This window comes from Salvelinus namaycush, chromosome 10 (assembly GCF_016432855.1).
Source record: "Salvelinus namaycush isolate Seneca chromosome 10, SaNama_1.0, whole genome shotgun sequence".
Taxonomy (NCBI): Eukaryota; Metazoa; Chordata; class Actinopteri; order Salmoniformes; family Salmonidae; genus Salvelinus; species Salvelinus namaycush.
In genome coordinates, this window is record NC_052316.1 from 45,698,039 (window position 1) to 45,723,302 (window position 25,264).

General features: G+C 47.3%; 1 protein-coding gene across 1 annotated transcript in view; it reads right to left on the reverse strand.

The window, feature by feature from the left end:
* The window catches only part of LOC120055096 (serine/threonine-protein kinase N2-like), a 66,494-nt gene extending 49,448 nt beyond the window's left edge, over positions 1–17,046 (reverse strand). Inside the window, exon 1 of the mRNA XM_039002999.1 lies at positions 16,382–17,046. Coding sequence (XP_038858927.1) covers positions 16,382–16,402 — 21 coding nt within the window. The 5' untranslated portion in view covers positions 16,403–17,046. The remainder of the gene's footprint in view (positions 1–16,381) is intronic.
* Between the last annotated feature and the right edge of the window lie 8,218 nt (positions 17,047–25,264).

Below are 25,264 nucleotides of genomic sequence, written 5' to 3' on the forward strand. Positions count from 1 at the left end.
AACGGCGTTCCATAGCAAAGACCCCAACGGCGTTCCATAGCAAAGACCCCAACGGCGTTCCATAGCAAAGACCCAAACGGCGTTCCATAGCAAAGACCCAAACGGCGTTCCATAGCAAAGACCCAAACGGCGTTCCATAGCAAAGACCCCAACGGCGTTCCATAGCAAAGACCCCAACGGCGTTCCATAGCAAAGACCCCAACGGCGTTCCATAGCAAAGACCCCAACGGCGTTCCATAGCAAACACCCAAACGGCGTTCCATAGCAAAGACCCAAACGGCGTTCCATAGCAAAGACCCAAACGGCGTTCCATAGCAAAGACCCAAACGGCGTTCCATAGCAAAGACCCAAACGGCGTTCCATAGCAAAGACCCCAACGGCGTTCCATAGCAAAGACCCAACGACGTTCCATAGCAAAGACCCCAACGACGTTCCATAGCAAAGACCCCAACGACGTTCCATAGCAAAGACCCCAACGACGTTCCATAGCAAAGACCCCAACGACGTTCCATAGCAAAGACCCCAACGACGTTCCATAGCAAAGACCCCAACGACGTTCCATAGCAAAGACCCCAACGGGGTTCCATAGCAAAGACCCCAACGGCGTTCCATAGAAATCCTGGTTGAGAATGAAACAACTGAACAAATGAACAACGAAATAGCACAGCAGGTAAGTGAAAGTTATAGGTTTTGATTATGTTTTACTGGTAATGGGGACATATGTAAATACCAAAAAAAATACTTTTTGGTCAGTGTGGTTTATGTGTAACCTTTATTTAACTAGGAAAGTCAGTTAAGAACAAATTCTTATTTACAATGACGGCCTTCTCCCCTGCCAAACCCGGACGATGCTGGACCAATTGGGAGCCACCCTATGGGACTCCCAATCACGGTCGGATGTGATACAGCCTGGATTCAAACCAGGGACTGTAGTGACGCCTCTTGCACTGAGATGCAGTGCCTTAGACCACTGCTTCCATGTGTATGTGTTAACTATTTAACTGTACTAGAATGCTTAAAAAGGCCACTAAAATGTGTAATATCGGTATCGGGTTGTTCGGCAAGGAAAATATTGGATATCGGTATCGGCCAAAAATACCATGTCGGTGCATCACCAGTTTAGTCCTTTTAAAATGAAGTTATAGATAGATTTAACTCTTGACCTAGTTGCTTTTCATTATGTGTTGTTGTCGGAAGTGCGCCATGGTCAGTTTAGCTCAGAAAATGTTGCCCTTGTCAATCTCCCGCCATACGCGGCTACATAGTTCTACCTAATGAGCGGGCCGGCCGTGCTACAGTGTTGTACTTCTATGACCCTCTGTTGTTTTTGCAACATGCGTATTTGCTGAAAGGGCCGGCGGCTTTAGTGTTAAGAGTTTCAGTTTAGAAAGATGAGTCAGACTCCGACAGAAGAATGTAGAAATGTAGTTTCAGGCATTCCTCCAACATTGGAACCAACCTCCAGCAAAAATAAAGTGCTGGGCTGAAGGACAGACTCTTAGCATAGCGAGAAACTGAGAGAAAGCGAGGGGGAGATAGAGAAAGCAAGGGGGAGAGAGAGAGAGAAAAAGAGAGAGAGCAAGAGGAGAGGAAGAAAGCGAGAGAGAGAAAGCGAGAGAGAGAGAGAGAAAGCGACAGACAGAGAGAAGAACAGAGACAAATGGCAGCCTGATTGCGTAACTCACTAATTCCCCCTGTGGGATAACAGGTGTCCACGTGCCGTTTAAAACAAAAGACTATTGAAGTACACTGTTGTACTTCATAACACTCAAGTCTTTTTCGCAACATGCTTATTATGACTGACTGTAATAACAATGTAGAGTCATGGGTGTAGTACAAAGAGGCCTCTTAACCCACATCTGACTAGTCCCACTCCATCCACACTGTGACTAAATGGATAGTGTATGCCTATAAACCAACGTTCCAACAGTTAGGGGAGACCTCGACCTCTTTATTAATGTGTTATTGTACCACGACATGTTGAATACTGATACTGCTATTAATATCTGATTAATCTTGTCCGTTCTTTTCCCCTAGTAGGGTTAATGTAATCTCATCCACCAACCAGGTCTCTCTCGGCAGTAGGCCAACAATTCCACAAAAATGGAAATACACCGACTCAGTTTGGTAACAGAATTGTGGTAAAATGTCAATCTCCCGCCATATGCGTTTTTATGTGAACACATTTTCGAAGAACTCTCTGCTCCGAATGAAGATTCAAAGGTGACTGCAGAAAGAATTTGGCTTCAGCTTAACATGACACATTACATTATTATAAATGGGTTTTGCTTGTTGAACTACAGTAGGTGAAGTCGATTTATATATTTGTTATTTAACTAGGCAAGTCAGTTAAGAAACAAATTCTTATTTACAATGACGGCCAAGCCTGGATGACGCTGGGCCAATTGTGCGCCGCCCTATGGGACACCCAATCACGGCCAGATGCAATTCAGCTTGGATTCGAACCAGGGACTGTAGTGACGCCTCTTGCACTGACATGCAGTGCCTTAGACCGCTGCGCCACTCAGGAGCCCATCCGGTATTTGAATTACATCCGGTAACAGAATTACATCATGGGTGCCTGATTTGTACTATACAGAAGTGCATAATTATGGATATGAATTTCATTCTCAACGTCTGTTTCACAAGTCAGGACATCACAGTACAGCACAGCATTACTTTGACCACCAAACAGAAAGGGGGAAAAAATGTGTTAAGAGGTAAACATAACAGAATGCCAATGGAAGGGAGGACAGTAGCAGGAGACCCTATGAGGTGAACAGTGGAAGGGAGGACAGTAGCAGGAGACCCTATGATGTGAACAGTGGAAGGGAGGACAGTAGCAGGAGACCCTATGAGGTGAACAGTGGAAGGGAGGACAGTAGCAGGAGACCCTATGAGGTGAACAGTGGAAGGGAGGACAGTAGCAGGAGACCCTATGAGGTGAACAGTGGAAGGGAGGACAGTAGCAGGAGACCCTATGAGGTGAACAGTGGAAGGGAGGACAGTAGCAGGAGACCCTATGAGGTGAACAGTGGAAGGGAGGACAGTAGCAGGAGACCCTATGAGGTGAACAGTGGAAGGGAGGACAGTAGCAGGAGACACTATGAGGTGAACAGTGAAAGGGAGGACAGTAGCAGGAGACCCTATGAGGTGAACAGTGGAAGGGAGGACAGTAGCAGGAGACACTATGAGGTGAACAGTGGAAGGGAGGACAGTAGCAGGAGACCCTATGAGGTGAACAGTGGAAGGGAGGACAGTAGCAGGAGACCCTATGAGGTGAACAGTGGAAGGGAGGACAGTAGCAGGAGACACTATGAGGTGAACAGTGAAAGGGAGGACAGTAGCAGGAGACCCTATGAGGTGAACAGTGGAAGGGAGGACAGTAGCAGGAGACCCTATGAGGTGAACAGTGGAAGGGAGGACAGTAGCAGGAGACCCTATGAGGTGAACAGTGGAAGGGAGGACAGTAGCAGGAGACCCTATGAGGTGAACAGTGAAAGGGAGGACAGTAGCAGGAGACCCTATGAGGTGAACAGTGAAAGGGAGGACAGTAGCAGGAGACCCTATGAGGTGAACAGTGGAAGGGAGGACAGTAGCAGGAGACCCTATGAGGTGAACAGTGGAAGGGAGGACAGTAGCAGGAGACCCTATGAGGTGAACAGTGGAAGGGAGGACAGTAGCAGGAGACCCTATGAGGTGAACAGTGGAAGGGAGGACAGTAGCAGGAGACCCTATGAGGTGAACAGTGGAAGGGAGGACAGTAGCAGGAGACACTATGAGGTGAACAGTGGAAGGGAGGACAGTAGCAGGAGACCCTATGAGGTGAACAGTGGAAGGGAGGACAGTAGCAGGAGACACTATGAGGTGAACAGTGGAAGGGAGGACAGTAGCAGGAGACCCTATGAGGTGAACAGTGGAAGGGAGGACAGTAGCAGGAGACACTATGAGGTGAACAGTGGAAGGGAGGACAGTAGCAGGAGACACTATGAGGTGAACAGTGGAAGGGAGGACAGTAGCAGGAGACCCTATGAGGTGAACAGTGGAAGGGAGGACAGTAGCAGGAGACACTATGAGGTGAACAGTGGAAGGGAGGACAGTAGCAGGAGACCCTATGAGGTGAACAGTGGAAGGGAGGACAGTAGCAGGAGACCCTATGAGGTGAACAGTGGAAGGGAGGACAGTAGCAGGAGACCCTATGAGGTGAACAGTGAAAGGGAGGACAGTAGCAGGAGACACTATGAGGTGAACAGTGGAAGGGAGGACAGTAGCAGGAGACACTATGAGGTGAACAGTGGAAGGGAGGACAGTAGCAGGAGACCCTATGAGGTGAACAGTGGAAGGGAGGACAGTAGCAGGAGACCCTATGAGGTGAACAGTGGAAGGGAGGACAGTAGCAGGAGACACTATGAGGTGAACAGTGAAAGGGAGGACAGTAGCAGGAGACCCTATGAGGTGAACAGTGGAAGGGAGGACAGTAGCAGGAGACACTATGAGGTGAACAGTGGAAGGGAGGACAGTAGCAGGAGACCCTATGAGGTGAACAGTGGAAGGGAGGACAGTAGCAGGAGACCCTATGAGGTGAACAGTGGAAGGGAGGACAGTAGCAGGAGACCCTATGAGGTGAACAGTGGAAGGGAGGACAGTAGCAGGAGACCCTATGAGGTGAACAGTGGAAGGGAGGACAGTAGCAGGAGACACTATGAGGTGAACAGTGGAAGGGAGGACAGTAGCAGGAGACACTATGAGGTGAACAGTGGAAGGGAGGACAGTAGCAGGAGACACTATGAGGTGAACAGTGAAAGGGAGGACAGTAGCAGGAGACACTATGAGGTGAACAGTGAAAGGGAGGACAGTAGCAGGAGACACTATGAGGTGAACAGTGGAAGGGAGGACAGTAGCAGGAGACACTATGAGGTGAACAGTGAAAGGGAGGACAGTAGCAGGAGACACTATGAGGTGAACAGTGAAAGGGAGGACAGTAGCAGGAGACCCTATGAGGTGAACAGTGGAAGGGAGGACAGTAGCAGGAGACACTATGAGGTGAACAGTGAAAGGGAGGACAGTAGCAGGAGACACTATGAGGTGAACAGTGGAAGGGAGGACAGTAGCAGGAGACCCTATGAGGTGAACAGTGGAAGGGAGGACAGTAGCAGGAGACACTATGAGGTGAACAGTGGAAGGGAGGACAGTAGCAGGAGACACTATGAGGTGAACAGTGGAAGGGAGGACAGTAGCAGGAGACACTATGAGGTGAACAGTGAAAGGGAGGACAGTAGCAGGAGACACTATGAGGTGAACAGTGGAAGGGAGGACAGTAGCAGGAGACACTATGAGGTGAACAGTGGAAGGGAGGACAGTAGCAGGAGACCCTATGAGGTGAACAGTGGAAGGGAGGACAGTAGCAGGAGACACTATGAGGTGAACAGTGAAAGGGAGGACAGTAGCAGGAGACACTATGAGGTGAACAGTGGAAGGGAGGACAGTAGCAGGAGACACTATGAGGTGAACAGTGGAAGGGAGGACAGTAGCAGGAGACACTATGAGGTGAACAGTGGAAGGGAGGACAGTAGCAGGAGACACTATGAGGTGAACAGTGGAAGGGAGGACAGTAGCAGGAGACCCTATGAGGTGAACAGTGGAAGGGAGGACAGTAGCAGGAGACCCTATGAGGTGAACAGTGGAAGGGAGGACAGTAGCAGGAGACACTATGAGGTGAACAGTGGAAGGGAGGACAGTAGCAGGAGACACTATGAGGTGAACAGTGGAAGGGAGGACAGTAGCAGGAGACACTATGAGGTGAACAGTGGAAGGGAGGACAGTAGCAGGAGACACTATGAGGTGAACAGTGGAAGGGAGGACAGTAGCAGGAGACCCTATGAGGTGAACAGTGGAAGGGAGGACAGTAGCAGGAGACACTATGAGGTGAACAGTGGAAGGGAGGACAGTAGCAGGAGACCCTATGAGGTGAACAGTGGAAGGGAGGACAGTAGCAGGAGACACTATGAGGTGAACAGTGGAAGGGAGGACAGTAGCAGGAGACACTATGAGGTGAACAGTGGAAGGGAGGACAGTAGCAGGAGACACTATGAGGTGAACAGTGAAAGGGAGGACAGTAGCAGGAGACACTATGAGGTGAACAGTGGAAGGGAGGACAGTAGCAGGAGACACTATGAGGTGAACAGTGGAAGGGAGGACAGTAGCAGGAGACACTATGAGGTGAACAGTGAAAGGGAGGACAGTAGCAGGAGACACTATGAGGTGAACAGTGGAAGGGAGGACAGTAGCAGGAGACACTATGAGGTGAACAGTGGAAGGGAGGACAGTAGCAGGAGACACTATGAGGTGAACAGTGAAAGGGAGGACAGTAGCAGGAGACACTATGAGGTGAACAGTGGAAGGGAGGACAGTAGCAGGAGACACTATGAGGTGAACAGTGGAAGGGAGGACAGTAGCAGGAGACACTATGAGGTGAACAGTGGAAGGGAGGACAGTAGCAGGAGACACTATGAGGTGAACAGTGAAAGGGAGGACAGTAGCAGGAGACACTATGAGGTGAACAGTGAAAGGGAGGACAGTAGCAGGAGACACTATGAGGTGAACAGTGAAAGGGAGGACAGTAGCAGGAGACACTATGAGGTGAACAGTGAAAGGGAGGACAGTAGCAGGAGACACTATGAGGTGAACAGTGGAAGGGAGGACAGTAGCAGGAGACCCTATGAGGTGAACAGTGGAAGGGAGGACAGTAGCAGGAGACACTATGAGGTGAACAGTGGAAGGGAGGACAGTAGCAGGAGACACTATGAGGTGAACAGTGGAAGGGAGGACAGTAGCAGGAGACACTATGAGGTGAACAGTGAAAGGGAGGACAGTAGCAGGAGACACTATGAGGTGAACAGTGAAAGGGAGGACAGTAGCAGGAGACCCTATGAGGTGAACAGTGAAAGGGAGGACAGTAGCAGGAGACACTATGAGGTGAACAGTGGAAGGGAGGACAGTAGCAGGAGACCCTATGAGGTGAACAGTGGAAGGGAGGACAGTAGCAGGAGACCCTATGAGGTGAACAGTGGAAGGGAGGACAGTAGCAGGAGACCCTATGAGGTGAACAGTGAAAGGGAGGACAGTAGCAGGAGACACTATGAGGTGAACAGTGAAAGGGAGGACAGTAGCAGGAGACCCTATGAGGTGAACAGTGAAAGGGAGGACAGTAGCAGGAGACACTATGAGGTGAACAGTGAAAGGGAGGACAGTAGCAGGAGACACTATGAGGTGAACAGTGAAAGGGAGGACAGTAGCAGGAGACACTATGAGGTGAACAGTGAAAGGGAGGACAGTAGCAGGAGACACTATGAGGTGAACAGTGAAAGGGAGGACAGTAGCAGGAGACACTATGAGGTGAACAGTGAAAGGGAGGACAGTAGCAGGAGACACTATGAGGTGAACAGTGAAAGGGAGGACAGTAGCAGGAGACACTATGAGGTGAACAGTGAAAGGGAGGACAGTAGCAGGAGACACTATGAGGTGAACAGTGGAAGGGAGGACAGTAGCAGGAGACCCTATGAGGTGAACAGTGGAAGGGAGGACAGTAGCAGGAGACCCTATGAGGTGAACAGTGGAAGGGAGGACAGTAGCAGGAGACACTATGAGGTGAACAGTGAAAGGGAGGACAGTAGCAGGAGACCCTATGAGGTGAACAGTGGAAGGGAGGACAGTAGCAGGAGACACTATGAGGTGAACAGTGGAAGGGAGGACAGTAGCAGGAGACACTATGAGGTGAACAGTGAAAGGGAGGACAGTAGCAGGAGACCCTATGAGGTGAACAGTGAAAGGGAGGACAGTAGCAGGAGACACTATGAGGTGAACAGTGAAAGGGAGGACAGTAGCAGGAGACCCTATGAGGTGAACAGTGAAAGGGAGGACAGTAGCAGGAGACACTATGAGGTGAACAGTGAAAGGGAGGACAGTAGCAGGAGACACTATGAGGTGAACAGTGGAAGGGAGGACAGTAGCAGGAGACACTATGAGGTGAACAGTGAAAGGGAGGACAGTAGCAGGAGACACTATGAGGTGAACAGTGGAAGGGAGGACAGTAGCAGGAGACCCTATGAGGTGAACAGTGAAAGGGAGGACAGTAGCAGGAGACACTATGAGGTGAACAGTGAAAGGGAGGACAGTAGCAGGAGACCCTATGAGGTGAACAGTGAAAGGGAGGACAGTAGCAGGAGACACTATGAGGTGAACAGTGAAAGGGAGGACAGTAGCAGGAGACACTATGAGGTGAACAGTGAAAGGGAGGACAGTAGCAGGAGACCCTATGAGGTGAACAGTGAAAGGGAGGACAGTAGCAGGAGACACTATGAGGTGAACAGTGAAAGGGAGGACAGTAGCAGGAGACACTATGAGGTGAACAGTGAAAGGGAGGACAGTAGCAGGAGACACTATGAGGTGAACAGTGAAAGGGAGGACAGTAGCAGGAGACACTATGAGGTGAACAGTGAAAGGGAGGACAGTAGCAGGAGACACTATGAGGTGAACAGTGAAAGGGAGGACAGTAGCAGGAGACCCTATGAGGTGAACAGTGAAAGGGAGGACAGTAGCAGGAGACACTATGAGGTGAACAGTGAAAGGGAGGACAGTAGCAGGAGACACTATGAGGTGAACAGTGGAAGGGAGGACAGTAGCAGGAGACACTATGAGGTGAACAGTGAAAGGGAGGACAGTAGCAGGAGACCCTATGAGGTGAACAGTGAAAGGGAGGACAGTAGCAGGAGACACTATGAGGTGAACAGTGAAAGGGAGGACAGTAGCAGGAGACACTATGAGGTGAACAGTGGAAGGGAGGACAGTAGCAGGAGACACTATGAGGTGAACAGTGAAAGGGAGGACAGTAGCAGGAGACACTATGAGGTGAACAGTGGAAGGGAGGACAGTAGCAGGAGACCCTATGAGGTGAACAGTGGAAGGGAGGACAGTAGCAGGAGACACTATGAGGTGAACAGTGAAAGGGAGGACAGTAGCAGGAGACACTATGAGGTGAACAGTGGAAGGGAGGACAGTAGCAGGAGACCCTATGAGGTGAACAGTGGAAGGGAGGACAGTAGCAGGAGACACTATGAGGTGAACAGTGGAAGGGAGGACAGTAGCAGGAGACACTATGAGGTGAACAGTGGAAGGGAGGACAGTAGCAGGAGACACTATGAGGTGAACAGTGAAAGGGAGGACAGTAGCAGGAGACACTATGAGGTGAACAGTGGAAGGGAGGACAGTAGCAGGAGACACTATGAGGTGAACAGTGGAAGGGAGGACAGTAGCAGGAGACCCTATGAGGTGAACAGTGGAAGGGAGGACAGTAGCAGGAGACACTATGAGGTGAACAGTGAAAGGGAGGACAGTAGCAGGAGACACTATGAGGTGAACAGTGGAAGGGAGGACAGTAGCAGGAGACACTATGAGGTGAACAGTGGAAGGGAGGACAGTAGCAGGAGACACTATGAGGTGAACAGTGGAAGGGAGGACAGTAGCAGGAGACACTATGAGGTGAACAGTGGAAGGGAGGACAGTAGCAGGAGACACTATGAGGTGAACAGTGGAAGGGAGGACAGTAGCAGGAGACACTATGAGGTGAACAGTGGAAGGGAGGACAGTAGCAGGAGACACTATGAGGTGAACAGTGGAAGGGAGGACAGTAGCAGGAGACACTATGAGGTGAACAGTGAAAGGGAGGACAGTAGCAGGAGACACTATGAGGTGAACAGTGGAAGGGAGGACAGTAGCAGGAGACCCTATGAGGTGAACAGTGGAAGGGAGGACAGTAGCAGGAGACCCTATGAGGTGAACAGTGGAAGGGAGGACAGTAGCAGGAGACACTATGAGGTGAACAGTGGAAGGGAGGACAGTAGCAGGAGACACTATGAGGTGAACAGTGGAAGGGAGGACAGTAGCAGGAGACACTATGAGGTGAACAGTGGAAGGGAGGACAGTAGCAGGAGACCCTATGAGGTGAACAGTGGAAGGGAGGACAGTAGCAGGAGACACTATGAGGTGAACAGTGGAAGGGAGGACAGTAGCAGGAGACACTATGAGGTGAACAGTGAAAGGGAGGACAGTAGCAGGAGACACTATGAGGTGAACAGTGGAAGGGAGGACAGTAGCAGGAGACACTATGAGGTGAACAGTGGAAGGGAGGACAGTAGCAGGAGACACTATGAGGTGAACAGTGAAAGGGAGGACAGTAGCAGGAGACCCTATGAGGTGAACAGTGGAAGGGAGGACAGTAGCAGGAGACACTATGAGGTGAACAGTGGAAGGGAGGACAGTAGCAGGAGACCCAACTGTGGTTTATGATCAACTACTATGACGTCCCATTGTAGCCAATTCAATTGCAGTAATTCTGATACCAAAATCTATAACAGAATTACAAGTTTTAATCACTTAATAAATCAGCAAACTTGATATCAGTAAAAACACTATAACTAATTGGTAGGTCTACCTTTACTTGTTACTTGTGTGAACTTACATTATCCTCCCTCATGAGAAATGTTAAAATATCTTCAAGATATGTGGGGTTTTGCTAAAGAATTAAGACACAAAGGAATGTTTCTTAAAAAAAATGTTTTAAATAATTAAAATAATCCAAAACTAAATATAAAATAGTTGTCAGGGATCTTTAATTCAACATTATTGTGTTTTGATGAATTTCTAATATATTTTAAAGACTTTCTGGTAAATGTCTAAGACCCCTTTTCCGAAGTCCTTTTCGTAAGCTTATTACACATTTTTTGGGATAGAAAAACAGTAATTTCACCCCATAAAATATAGACTCTTAGCTTCCATTTGACATGCCTCTATTAACTTCACATGGTGGTGCTCATGGGTCCTTTTACATGGAAATGCCCAGTAGCAAGTTAGCCTGGGGAACGAGGTTACATTCAACACAACCCTAAAGTGCCCCTCCAGACCAAATGGCAGAGGTTGTACCAAGTCATTCATAAGGCCTAACTCAGAGGATATACATCCCCAACTGTTGGAATTCCATGTTCTTGATAACCACAAAAGGTACAATCCACTTCCTTGTTTGTAAGACCCCTTACCCTCTGCTCTCCCCTCACTGCTCTGAACCCAATGAGCTATACTCTAGTCACCTGAAGTTAATGAATCAAATCGAATTGTATTTTGTCACATGCGCCAAATACAACAGGTGAAATACTTACAAGCCCTTAACCAACAATGCAGATAAGAAAATACCCCAAAAAAAGAGATAACAAATCATTTTAATAGCAGTAGTAAATAACAATGGCGGGGCTATATACAGGGGGTACCGGTACAGAGTCAGTGTGGAGGCTATATACAGGGTGATACGGTACAGAGTCAATGTGGAGGCTATATACAGGAGGTACCGGTACAGAGTCAATGTGGAGGCTATATACAGGGGGTACCGGTACAGAGTCAATGTGGAGGCTATATACAGGGTGATACGGTACAGAGTCAATGTGGAGGCTATATACAGGGGGTACCGGTACAGAGTCAATGTGGAGGCTATATACAGGGTGTACCGGTACAGAGTCAATGTGGAGGCTATATACAGGATGTACCGGTACAGAGTCAATGTGGAGGCTATATACAGGGGGTACCGGTACAGAGTCAATGTGGAGGCTATATACAGGGTGATACGGTACAGAGTCAATGTGGAGGCTATATACAGGAGGTACCGGTACAGAGTCAATGTGGAGGCTATATACAGGGGGTACCGGTACAGAGTCAATGTGTCAATGTGCGGGGGGCACCGATATCGAGATAATTGAAGTAATTATGTACATGCAGGTAGGGTTATTAAAGTGGCTATGCATCATGTTCCTAAACCAAGGAATCCTATCCTAGGTGGTCCCAGAGCCCTTTACTGCATTTCAAATAAGGCCCACCCTGCCTGTTCCACACTAACTTCCGAGCATCTCAACTGAAAATAATATGACCTCAGTTTCAGTTGAAGCCGACTACCAAAGAGAGTGTAAAATACTCTGTGCTATTACACTACAAGATCAGGAGTGGTTCAAACCAGAAACTAGTCCACTGTATGAAACTTCTTTCTGAAGTTTCTGTACCAAAATGTACCACTGTACCAAAATTTATTTTTGATACTGTTGCAAAGCTAACTAAAAAGCAGCATTCCCCAAGAGAGGATGGCTTTCACTTCAGCAGTAATAAATTCATGAACTTCTTTGAGGAAAAGATCATGACCATTAGAAAGCAAATTACGGACTCCTCTTTGAATCTGCGTATTCCTCCAGGGCTTAGCTGTCCTGGATCTGCACAGCTCTGCCAGGGCCTGGGATCGGGAGAGACACTTAAGTGTTTTAGTACTATATCTCTTGACACAATGATGAAAATAATCATGGCCTCTAAAGCATACTGGATCCTATTCCTACTAAACTACTGAAAGAGCTGCTTCCTGTGCTTGGCCCTCCTATGTTGAACATAATAAACAGCTCTCTATCCACCGGATGTGTACCAAACTCACTAAAAGTGGCAGTAATAAAGCCTCTCTTGAAAAAGCCAAACCTTGACCAGGAAAATATAAAAAACTATCGGCCTATATCGAATCTTCCATTCCTCTCAAAAAATTTTGAAAAAGCTGTTGCGCAGCAACTCACTGCCTTCCTGAAGACAAACAATGTATACGAAATGCTTCAGTCTGGTTTTAGACCCCATCATAGCACTGAGACTGCACTTGTGAAGGTGGTAAATGACCTTTTAATGGCGTCAGACCGAGGCTCTGCATCTGTCCTCGTGCTACTAGACCTTAGTGCTGCCTTTGACACCATCGATCACCACATTCTTTTGGAGAGACTGGAAACCCAAATTGGTCTACACGGACAAGTTCTGGCCTGGTTTAGATCTTACCTGTCGGAAATATATCAGTTTGTCTCTGTGAATGGTTTGTCCTCTGACAAATCAACTGTACATTTCGGTGTTCCTCAAGGTTCCGTTTTAGGACCACTATTGTTTTCACTATATATTTTACCTCTTGGGGATGTTATTCGAAAACATAATGTTAACTTTCACTGCTATGCGGATGACACACAGCTGTACATTTCAATGAAACATGGTGAAGCCTCAAAATTGCCCTCGCTAGAAGCCTGTGTTTCAGACATAAGGAAGTGGATGGCTGAAAACTTTCTACTTTTAAACTCGGACAAAACAGAGATGCTTGTTCTAGGTCCCAAGAAACAAAGAGATCTTCTGTTAAATCTGACAATTAATCTTGATGGTTGTAAAGTCGTCTCAAATAAAACTGTGAAGGACCTCGGCGTTACTCTTGACCCTGATCTCTCTTTTGACGAACATATCAAGACTGTTTCAAGGACAGCTTTTTTCCATCTACGTAACATTGCAAAAATCAGAACTTTTCTGTCCAAAAATGATGCAGAAAAATTAATCCATGCGTTTGTTACTTCTAGGTTAGACTACTGCAATGCTCTACTTTCCGGCTACCCGGATAAAGCACTAAATAAACTTCAGTTAGTGCTAAATACGGCTGCTAGAATCCTGACTAGAACCAAGAAATTTGATCATATTACTCCAGTGCTAGCTTCCTTACACTGGCTTCCTGTTAAGGCAAGGGCTGATTTCAAGGTTTTACTGTTAACCTATAAAGCGTTACATGGGCTTGCTCCTACCTATCTTTCCGAGTTGGTCCTGCCGTACATACCTATACGTACGCTACGGTCACAAGACGCAGGCCTCCTAATTGTCCCTAGAATTTCTAAGCAAACAGCGGGAGGCAGGGCTTTCTCCTATAGATCTCCATTTTTATGGAACGGTCTGCCTACCCATGTGAGAGACGCAGACTCGGTCTCAACCTTTAAGTCTTTACTGAAGACTTATCTCTTCAGTAGGTCATATGATTGAGTGTAGTCTGGCCCAGGAGTGTGAAGGTGAACGGAAAGGCTCTGGAGCAACGAACCGCCCTTGCTGTCTCTGCCTGGCCGGTTCCCCTCTCTCCACTGGGATTCTCTGCCTCTAACCCTATTACAGGGGCTGAGTCACTGGCTTACTGGTGCTCTTTCATGCCGTCCCTAGGAGGGGTGCGTCACTTAAGTGGGTTGAGTTACTGACGTGATCTTCCTGTCTGGGTTGGCGCCCCCCCTTGGTTTGTGCTGTGGTGGAGATCTTTGTGGGCTATACTCGGCCTTGTCTCAGGATTGTAAGTTGGTGGTTGAAGATATCCCTCTAGTGGTGCGGGGGCTGTGCTTTGGCAAAGTGGGTGGGGTTATATCCTTCCTGTTTGGCCCTGTCCGGGGGTATCTTCGGATGGGACCACAGTGTCTCCTGACCGCTCCTGTCTCAGCCTCCAGTATTTATGCTGCAGTAGTTTATGTGTCGGGGGGCTAGGGTCAGTTGGTTATACCTGGAGTACTTCTCCTGTCTTATCCACTGTCCTGTGTGAATTTAAGTATGCTCTCTCTAATTCTCTCGTTCTCTCTTTCTTTCTCTCTCTCTGAGAACCTGAGCCCTAGGACCATACGTCACGGCAAACCGGGCATGATGACTCCTTGCTGTCCCCAGTCCACCTGGCCTTGCTGCTGTTCCAGTTTCAACTGCTCTGCCTGCGGTTATGGAACCCCTACCTGTCCCAGACCTGCTGCTTTCAACTCTTAATGATCGGCTATGAAAAGCCAACTGACTTTTATTCCTGATTATTATTTGACCATGCTTGTCATTTATGAACATTTTGAAAATCTTGGCTCTCTCTAATTCTCTCGTTCTCTCTTTCTTTCTCTCTCTGAGAACCTGAGCCCTAGGACCATACGTCACGGCAAACCGGGCATGATGACTCCTTGCTGTCCCCAGTCCACCTGGCCTTGCTGCTGTTCCAGTTTCAACTGCTCTGCCTGCGGTTATGGAACCCCTACCTGTCCCAGACCTGCTGCTTTCAACTCTTAATGATCGGCTATGAAAAGCCAACTGACTTTTATTCCTGATTATTATTTGACCATGCTTGTCATTTATGAACATTTTGAAAATCTTGGCTCTCTCTAATTTTCTCCTTCTCTCTTTCTTTCTCTCTCTCGGAGGACCTGAGCCCTAGGACCATACGTCAGGACTACCGGGCATGATGACTCCTTGCTGTCCCCAGTCCACCTGGCCTTGCTGCTATTCCAGTTTCAACTGTTCTGCCTGCGGTTATGGAACCGCCACCTGTCCCAGACCTGCTGTTTTCAACTCTTAATGATCGGCTATGAAAAGCCAACTGAAAATGATTCATGATTATTATTTGACCATGCTTGTCACTTATGAACATTTTGAACATCTTGGCATAGTTCTGTTATAATCTCCACCCGGCACAGCCAGAAGAGGACTGGCCACCCCTCATAGCCTGGTTCCTCTCTAGGTTTCTTCCTAGGTTTTGGCCTTTCTAGGGAGTTTTTCCTAGCCACCGTGCTTCTACACCTGCATTGCTTGCTGTTTGGGGTTTTAGGCTGGGTTTCTGTACAGCACTTCGAGATATTAGCTGATGTACGAAGGGCTATATAAAATAAACTTGATATAAAATAAACTTGATTGAACTGAAGCCTATGATCAACCTGCCCCAAGCAACAGTTAATTAACTGACTATGGGAGAAGCTGACTTTGTAATGTCTGTGAGAGAAAATAATTGATAATATTAATAGATATAAAACGGGAGTTTACTGTGACAGTGAGACTGAGGTGCTGGAGTTGGGAGGATAAACCTGAAAATGATCGACTCCGACCAAACAGACCAGTTATCGTGGACATTTTGCCGATTCATTACGATAAATAACCTATAGAGCCCTACTAGAGAAATGTGAAGTTTGAACAGAAATAACTTTGCTAATATAGGTGATTGTTAATATGACAATTGATAGGTACAACATTCAAAGTAGTAGGTTGTAAGGGTCATAAAAAATAAAACGGTGGTGCACATTAATGTTATAATCTTATCGTTCAATATATCGTTGTGATAATTCAATACATTAATCGCAATACGGATTTTTGTCCATATCACCCAGCTCTATGAGGTGCCCAATACAAATTGTCACACCCACAGACAGAGAGATTAGTTTGACATAATCTGAGTAACAGAGATTAGGGGCATATTACTTTATTGATCACGTGAATAATTTCCCTTCCGCTTTAGAAGCAATCAAACAAAATAGGCTAGGGAGGGATTATGCAAAGAGCTCCAATCACATTTTGTCTGTTACACTAAAGCTACAGTTGGACACACAAAGTAACAAGGTATGAACAAATTCCTACCAAGGCCAGTCATTTAACAGAAATAACCATGACCTGAAAACGAAAGATGTCATTATAGGCCCACAAACTGTTGTAAAACAACGCGTTTTAGTTGCAGAGTTCTTACCTGTAGGGAATCCGCCGCCATCTTGGTTTTTCAACTTTGAATAAAACTCGGGACAGAGGATATGGGACGACTCATATGAAGAAACAATATTATTCCACCCGTAGCCTATGCAGGATATTTTCCAAAAATACGAATTCCTACTTCGTAAATCCGAAATCAGTAATCAACTCTCTTCGTGATTAACATAGGAACTTTCCCATTACTGTATTTTTAGACTTCATTCTGTATGCTATTCAAAAAGATTCAACCGCAAAACAATCCCCAAATATTATGTTGTAGTTCTCTCCTCATGTAGAACTAAAAATAATTAAACGCAAGCGCTCCTATCCTGAAATCGTCCTCAGAAACACACCGAATTAAAAACTTTATGCGCGGTTCCGACTGAACGTTGTCTGCCAGTCCAGCAACAAATTCACACACTATATGTAGCGTTCAAAACAACTGTGAACTCGGAAATATCCGACTTCAGTGCGTTCAAGACAACTGGGAACTGGGGAAAAAACGAGCTCTGACTGGGAAAATCGTTTTGAACGGTCAACCAACTCGGGAACTCAGGCCTCTGTAGAGTTTCGACATGGAAATCACTGACCCAGTTGCCTAGAAAGAACCATAACCCATAGTCGCAGAGTGCTTTCCACACACTCCTTTCCACACGCCCACTCGCCCATTCTCCGGTCGCCATATTGGGATGCAGCTACCTCCTTCTTGCTCTAACCAAAGATTTGTATAATTTAACCAATATAAACCACAACCCGTCGTTTCCGATGGAAATAAATGCGCCATAGTGGGAAAAACTAGCAAGGAGGTGGGCAGAGCTAAAGATGAGCTAGTGAGATCCTATTGGCGCATTCTAGCATCATCTGCATATTTCCGTTAGGGAACGCCTACTTTGTGAAGTGCGCGTGTGCAATAAATACATTTGCCTTTGCTTTGCACTCCTTCTAAACAACATGATTTTTAAAAACTTTTGCAAAGGGTAAAGTATAAAAATCGCAGGCCACTCTGTTCATCACATATTCTAGTTTTGTGAACATCAAACTGTATTGAGATCAAACGTTTCATCGCTGAGAAAATTTGCAGAATGTCGGCCAAAATCCATCTTGTTCCATCTTCTCCTGCTGCCCGTGGGCTTCCTCTCACTACCATATTTGGTAATGAGTGTAAACGCTAAGCGGATGCTTCACATTTTAACATCCAGTGAAATATCTGTCTCATTGTCCTATCTGTGCTCTAACGAGGCAAGATTAGGTGGGACCATTCTAGCCAACGAGAGAGCGGACACTCGTGTGAACAACAGGCACAACGGTTTCAACTAGTTACAGCAGCCACGAAGTCTAAGTGTGCTATATTAAGGTCAGCCATAAGGTTAATGTTAGGTTAAAAATCACATTTTAAGAAGAGACAATGCAGAAATAGGCGGGGTTTATGACTTTATGGCTGTGGTAACTAGTGACGACAAGTGAAGACAACTGCGATATACACTGTTTTTCTTTAAATTGCCGGGATGTCTTACAGTACTTTAACATTTTTAATTTAACCTTTATTTAACTAGGCGAGTCAGTTAAGAACACATTCTTATTTACAATGACGGCCTACACCGGCCAAAGCTGGATGACGCTGGTCCAACTGTGTGCTGCCCTATGGGACTCCCAATCACAGCCAGATGTGATGCAGCCTGAATCAGTACACTTATCAGTACACTTGTAACGACCTAGCTAAATCAAATCAAATCAAATTTTATCGGTCACATACACATGGTTAGCAGATGCTAATGCGAGTGTAGCGAAATGCTTGTGCTTCTAATTCCAACAGTGCAGTAATATCGACCGATGGCCGAGAGGCATAGGCAAGATGCAATAGATGGTATAAAATACAGTATATACTGTACATGTGATTTGAGTAATGTAAGATATGTAAACATTGTTAAAGTGGCATTATTTAAAGTGGCATTGTTTAAAGTGACTAGTGATTGGGTCTCAATGTAGGCAGCAGCCTCTGAGTTAGTGATGGCTGTTTAACAGTCTGATGGCCTTGAGATAGAAGCTGTTTCTCAATCTCTCGGTCCCAGCTTTGATGCACCTGTACTGACCTCGCCTTCTGGATGATAGCGATGTGAACAGGCAGTGGCTTGGGTGGTTGTTGTTCTTGATGATCTTTTTGGCCTTCCTGTGACATCGGGTGGTGTAGGTGTCACGGAGGGCAGGTAGTTTGCCCCCCGGTGATGCGTTGGGCAGACCTCACTACCCTCTGGAGAGCCTTGCAGTTGAGGGCGGTGCAGTTGCCGTACCAGGCGGTGATACAGCCCGACAGGATGCTCTCGATTGTGCATCTGTAAATGTTTGTCAGGCTTTTGGGTGACAGGCCAAATTTCTTCAGCCTCCTGAGGTTGAAGAGGCGCTGTTGTCTTCTTCACCACACTGTATGTGTGGGTGGACCTTTTCAGTTTGTCTGTGATGTGTATGCCCAGGAACTCAAGACTTTCCACCTTCTCCACTGCTGTCCCATCGATGTGGATAGGGGCGTGCTCCCTCTGCTGTTTCCTGAAGTCCACGATCATCTCCTTTGTTTTGTTGACCTTAAGTGAGAGGTTGTTTTCCTGACACCACACCCCGAGAGCCCTCACCTCCTCCCTATAGGCAGTCTTGTCATTGTTGGTGATCAAGCCCACTACTGCTGTGTCATCTGCAAACTTCATGACTGCGTTGGAGGCATGCATGGCCACGCAGTCGTGGGTGAACAGGGAGTACAGGATTGCGCTGAGCACACACCCTTGTGGGGCCCCAGTGTTACGAATCTTCTATTCAACCAAAATAAGCCACACGTAGACCCAGTGCGAATAATCCATACTTTTTTTTGTTAGCTTGGTTTCCATCCTATTGGCAACATATTTTCATGTGAATTTTCCGAAGTGCACATAAAAATACCTTTTGTGATTCAATTCCCATGTATGCATACCGAATAAAAAAATACAAGTTAAATGGGTTTTCATTGCATTTTCAACTCTGTTTTCTCACAAAGAAATGTTGCAGTGATATAGCAAGTGTGCCCGCTGTGGTTTTGGCAAGACATGTGCTCTAGACCAGGGTTTCCCTGTTGTGTGACTCCAAGTTTACATTATTATTATATCAACATTTGCACATAAAAGTGTTTCCACCGATATTTCCTCGCATAATTAATTTTACCGACACAAAAAATATCCCACCGTGTCGAACGGACAAATTATCTTTCGGGAATTTATACAATTGTACCAAAACTTCCTGTTTGCATCACAGCTGTGATTTAAAAAAAAAGATATATACGATGTGACTTTACACGCATTAAAACTGGATGGAAACGTGGTTATTGACCTCCATACAACAACTTCTTGCTTGGTGAGCGGGAAAAAACACCACCTGCTGGAGAAGACAGATTTGGGGCCCAGTTATCCCTTTCTCTTCTCCTCTTCCTCTCTGGCGACACTCCATCTTCTCCTCTTCCTCTCTGGCGACACTCCATCTTCTCCCCTTCCTCTCTGGCGACACTCCATCTTCTCCTCTTCCTCTCTGGCGACACTCCATCTTCTCCTCTTCCTCTCTGGCGACACTCCATCTTCTCCTCTTCCTCTCTGGTGACACTCCATCTTCTCCTCTTCCGCTCTGGCGACACTCCATCTTCTCCTCTTCCTCTCTGGCGACACTCCATCTTCTCCTCTTCCTCTCTGGCGACACTCCATCTTCTCCTCTTCCTCTCTGGCGACACTCCATCTTCTCCTCTTCCTCTCTGGCGACACTCCATCTTCTCCTCTTCCTCTCTGGCGACACTCCATCTTCTCCTCTTCCTCTCTGGCGACACTCCATCTTCTCCTCTTCCTCTCTGGCGACACTCCATCTTCTCCTCTTCCTCTCTGGCGACACTCCATCTTCTCCTCTTCCTCTCTGGCGACACTCCATCTTCTCCTCTTCCTCTCTGGCGACACTCCATCTTCTCCTCTTCCTCTCTGGCGACACTCCATCGTCTCCTCTTCCTCTCTGGCGACACTTCATCTTCTCCTCTTCCTCTCTGGCGACACTCCATCTTCTCCTCTTCCTCTCTGGCGACACTCCATCTTCTCCTCTTCCTCTCTAGCGACACTCCATCTTCTCCTCTTCCTCTCTGGCGACACTCCATCTTCTCCTCTTCCTCTCTGGCGACACTCCATCTTCTCCTCTTCCTCTCTGGTGACACTCCATCTTCTCCTCTTCCTCTCTGGTGACACTCCATCTTCTCCTCTTCCTCTCTGGCGACACTCCATCTTCTCCTCTTCCTCTCTGGCGACACTCCATCTTCTCCTCTTCCTCTCTGGCGACACTCCATCTTCTCCTCTTCCTCTCTGGCGACACTCCATCTTCTCCTCTTCCTCTCTGGCGACACTCCATCTTCTCCTCTTCCTCTCTGGCGACACTCCATCTTCTCCTCTTCCTCTCTAGCGACACTCCATCTTCTCCTCTTCCTCTCTGGCGACACTCCATCTTCTCCTCTTCCTCTCTGGCGACACTCCATCTTCTCCTCTTCCTCTCTGGCGACACTCCATCTTCTCCTCTTCCTCTCTGGCGACACTCCATCTTCTCCTCTTCCTCTCTGGTGACACTCCATCTTCTCCTCTTCCTCTCTGGCGACACTCCATCTTCTCCTCTTCCTCTCTGGCGACACTCCATCTTCTCCTCTTCCTCTCTGGCGACACTCCATCTTCTCCTCTTCCTCTCTGGCGACACTCCATCTTCTCCTCTTCCTCTCTGGCGACACTCCATCTTCTCCTCTTCCTCTCTGGCGACACTCCATCTTCTCCTCTTCCTCTCTGGTGACACTCCATCTTCTCCTCTTCCTCTCTAGCGACACTCCATCTTCTCCTCTTCCTCTCTGGCGACACTCCATCTTCTCCTCTTCCTCTCTGGCGACATTCCATCTTCTCCTCTTCCTCTCTGGCGACACTCCATCTTCTCCTCTTCCTCTCTGGCGACACTCCATCTTCTCCTCTTCCTCTCTAGCGACACTCCATCTTCTCCTCTTCCTCTCTGGCGACACTTCATCTTCTCCTCTTCCTCTCTGGCGACACTCCATCTTCTCCTCTTCCTCTCTAGCGACACTCCATCTTCTCCTCTTCCTCTCTGGCGACACTTCATCTTCTCCTCTTCCTCTCTGGCGACACTCCATCTTCTCCTCTTCCTCTCTGGCGACACTCCATCTTCTCCTCCTCCTCTCTGGCGACACTCCATCTTCTCCTCTTCCTCTCTGGCGACACTCCATCTTCTCCTCTTCCTCTCTGGCGACACTCCATCTTCTCCTCTTCCTCTCTGGTGACACTCCATCTTCTCCTCTTCCTCTCTGGTGACACTCCATCTTCTCATCTTCCTCTCTGGCGACACTCCATCTTCTCCTCTTCCTCTCTGGCGACACTCCATCTTCTCCTCTTCCTCTCTGGCGACACTCCATCTTCTCCTCTTCCTCTCTGGTGACACTCCATCTCCTCCTCTTCCTCTCTGGTGACACTCCATCTTCTCCTCTTCCTCTCTGGCGACACTCCATCTTCTCCTCTTCCTCTCTGGCGACACTCCATCTTCTCCTCTTCCTCTCTGGCGACACTCCATCTTCTCCTCTTCCTCTCTGGCGACACTCCATCTTCTCCTCTTCCTCTCTGGCGACACTCCATCTTCTCCTCTTCCTCTCTGGCGACACTCCATCTTCTCCTCTTCCTCTCTGGCGACACTCCATCTTCTCCTCTTCCTCTCTGGCGACACTCCATCTTCTCCTCTTCCTCTCTGGCGACACTCCATCTTCTCCTCTTCCTCTCTGGCGACACTCCATCTTCTCCTCTTCCTCTCTGGCGACACTCCATCGTCTCCTCTTCCTCTCTGGCGACACTCCATCTTCTCCTCTTCCTCTCTGGCGACACTCCATCTTCTCCTCTTCCTCTCTGGCGACACTCCATCTTCTCCTCTTCCTCTCTGGCGACACTCCATCTTCTCCTCTTCCTCTCTGGCGACACTCCATCTTCTCCTCTTCCTCTCTGGCGACACTCCATCTTCTCCTCTTCCTCTCTGGCGACATTCCATCTTCTCCTCTTCCTCTCTGGCGACACTCCATCTTCTCCTCTTCCTCTCTGGCGACACTCCATCTTCTCCTCTTCCTCTCTAGCGACACTCCATCTTCTCCTCTTCCTCTCTGGCGACACTTCATCTTCTCCTCTTCCTCTCTGGCGACACTCCATCTTCTCCTCTTCCTCTCTGGCGACACTCCATCTTCTCCTCCTCCTCTCTAGCGACACTCCATCTTCTCCTCTTCCTCTCTGGCGACACTCCATCTTCTCCTCTTCCTCTCTGGCGACACTCCATCTTCTCCTCTTCCTCTCTGGTGACACTCCATCTTCTCCTCTTCCTCTCTGGCGACACTCCATCTTCTCCTCTTCCTCTCTGGCGACACTCCATCTTCTCCTCTTCCTCTCTGGCGACACTCCATCTTCTCCTCTTCCTCTCTGGTGACACTCCATCTTCTCCTCTTCCGCTCTGGCGACACTCCATCTTCTCCTCTTCCTCTCTGGTGACACTCCATCTTAACTCCTCCACATTTACTGGATTGGTTGAAAAGAGCAGAAGAAGGAACACCTGCTACGTTAGTTAGCATTCAGGTATATTACATAAAAGTTATAAAATAGTTATGTCATGATGATAATATCATAGATATTTTGGGTGAGAGAAAACATCAAGTCGTTAGCAGAGTAAAAGGGGCCAAATAAGAGGGATACACTATGGATGTCTCTCAGAACTATGTCAATAGGGTCGCCCCCCCCACAACCCCCTTTGTTGATTTGATGCCAAACGTGCCAGTCATTATGCGAACATTGAGTAAGGCTCTCGTGCAATGCATTGTCAACATGTATGGAATTTGCATATGGATTATAGACTAGATTTGTCTTTTTTTCTCTATTATCAGAGAGTGCCTGGACCACCAAGATCATAAAGGGATGGACATGGTAACAGGGATTCACTTTTCCATCCCACATTCGCAAAACCCAATTACTTTAAGCATAAGTTGGTACGAGTATGTGGTGTATTACCCTGAAACAACAAATAAAAAGGATTAACCATGTCTTTATTATATATACTGTAAAATACTACCTATATTCAAATAATAATTACATCAGAAAATTGGTGGCTGATAAGAATTATCTGAATTTGTTTATAACATGTTTTTTAAAATTATTTTTTAATTATAATTTTCAACACAATACAACCATACACGAGGCAGCAGGTAGCCTAGTGGTTAGAGCGTTAGACTAGTAACCGAAAGGTTGCAAGATTGAATCCCTGAGCTGACAAGATAAAAATATGTCGTTCTGCCCCTGAACAAGGCAGTTAACCCACTGTTCCTAGGCCGTCATTGAGGGTACAATGACAATAAAATAAGAGGATGTTTAAAAATTTATTTCCATTGTGCATTGGTGTAAATTACTAAAATCTGTACTTTACTATTTATATTTTTGACAAATTTTACTCCACTACATTCTTAAAGAAAATAATCTACTTTTTACTCCATACATTTTCCCTGACACCCAAAGTACTCGTTACATTTTGAATGCTTAACAGGACCAATTCACGCACTTATCAAGAGAACATCCCTGGTCATCCCTACTGCCTCTGATCTGGTGGACTCACTAAACACAAATTCTTAGTTTGTAAATGATGTCTGAGTGTTGGAGTGTGCCACTGGCTATCAGTATCAAGCCCTGATCTGTTTCACCTCTCTTTGTGCTTGTCTCCATCCCCCTCCAGGTGTCGTCCATCTTCCCAATTATCCCCTGTGTACTTATACCTGTGTTTTCTGTTTGTCTGTTGCCAGTTTGTTTTGTTTGTCAAGCTTACCAGCATTTGTCCTGTCAGCTCCCGGTTTTTCCCCAGCCTCTCTTTCTTGCCCTCCTGGTTTTTGACCCTTGCCTGTCCTAACACCTGACCACTCTGCCTGCCCCTGACCCTGAGCCTGCCTGCCGTCCTGTACCTTTGCCCCTGTTGCTGTAATAAACATTGTTACTTCGACACGGTCTGCATCTGGGTCTTACCTTATCCCTATAATCAGTAAATAAAAAAACAAATTGTGCCCCATGGTTTTGTTACGCTCGTTGATAGAAGGAGACCAAGGTGCAGCGTGGTAGGCGTACATTTCTCTTTATTAAAAATTACACAGAAAAACAACAAAATACAAAAACGAACGTAAAGCTATATGCAGCGCAGAAAGCAACTACACACAAACAAGATCCCACAACTGACGGTGGGAAAAAGGGCTGCCTACGTATGATCCCCAATCAGAGACAACGATAGACAGCTGCCTCTGATTGGGAACCATACTAGGCCAACAAAGAAATAGACAAACTAGAATGCCCACCCAAATCACACCCTGACCTAACCAAATAGAGAAATAAAGTCTCTCTAAGGTCAGGGCGTGACACTACCCCCCCAAAGGTGCGGACTCCGGCCGCAAAACCTGACTCTATAGAGGAGGGTCCGGGTGGGCATCTATACTTGGTGGCGGCTCCGGTTCGGGACGTAGCCCTCGCTCCGCATGCTGATCCCGTCCCTTCCGTGGAACCGGACCGTGGATCGTCGCCGGAGACTCCGGACCGTGAATCATCGCCGGAGACTCCGGACCGTGAATCATCGCCGGAGGCTCCGGACTGGGAACCCCCGCCGGAGGCTCCGGACCGTGAATCGTCGCCGGAGGCTCCGGACCGCGGACCGCCGACGGAGGCTCCGGACCGCGGACAATTATATTTACTTTTAATTCTTAAGTATATTTAAAACCAAATACTTTTAGACTTTTACTGAAGTGGTATTTTACTGGGTGACTTTCACTTTTAATTCAATCATTTTTTATTAA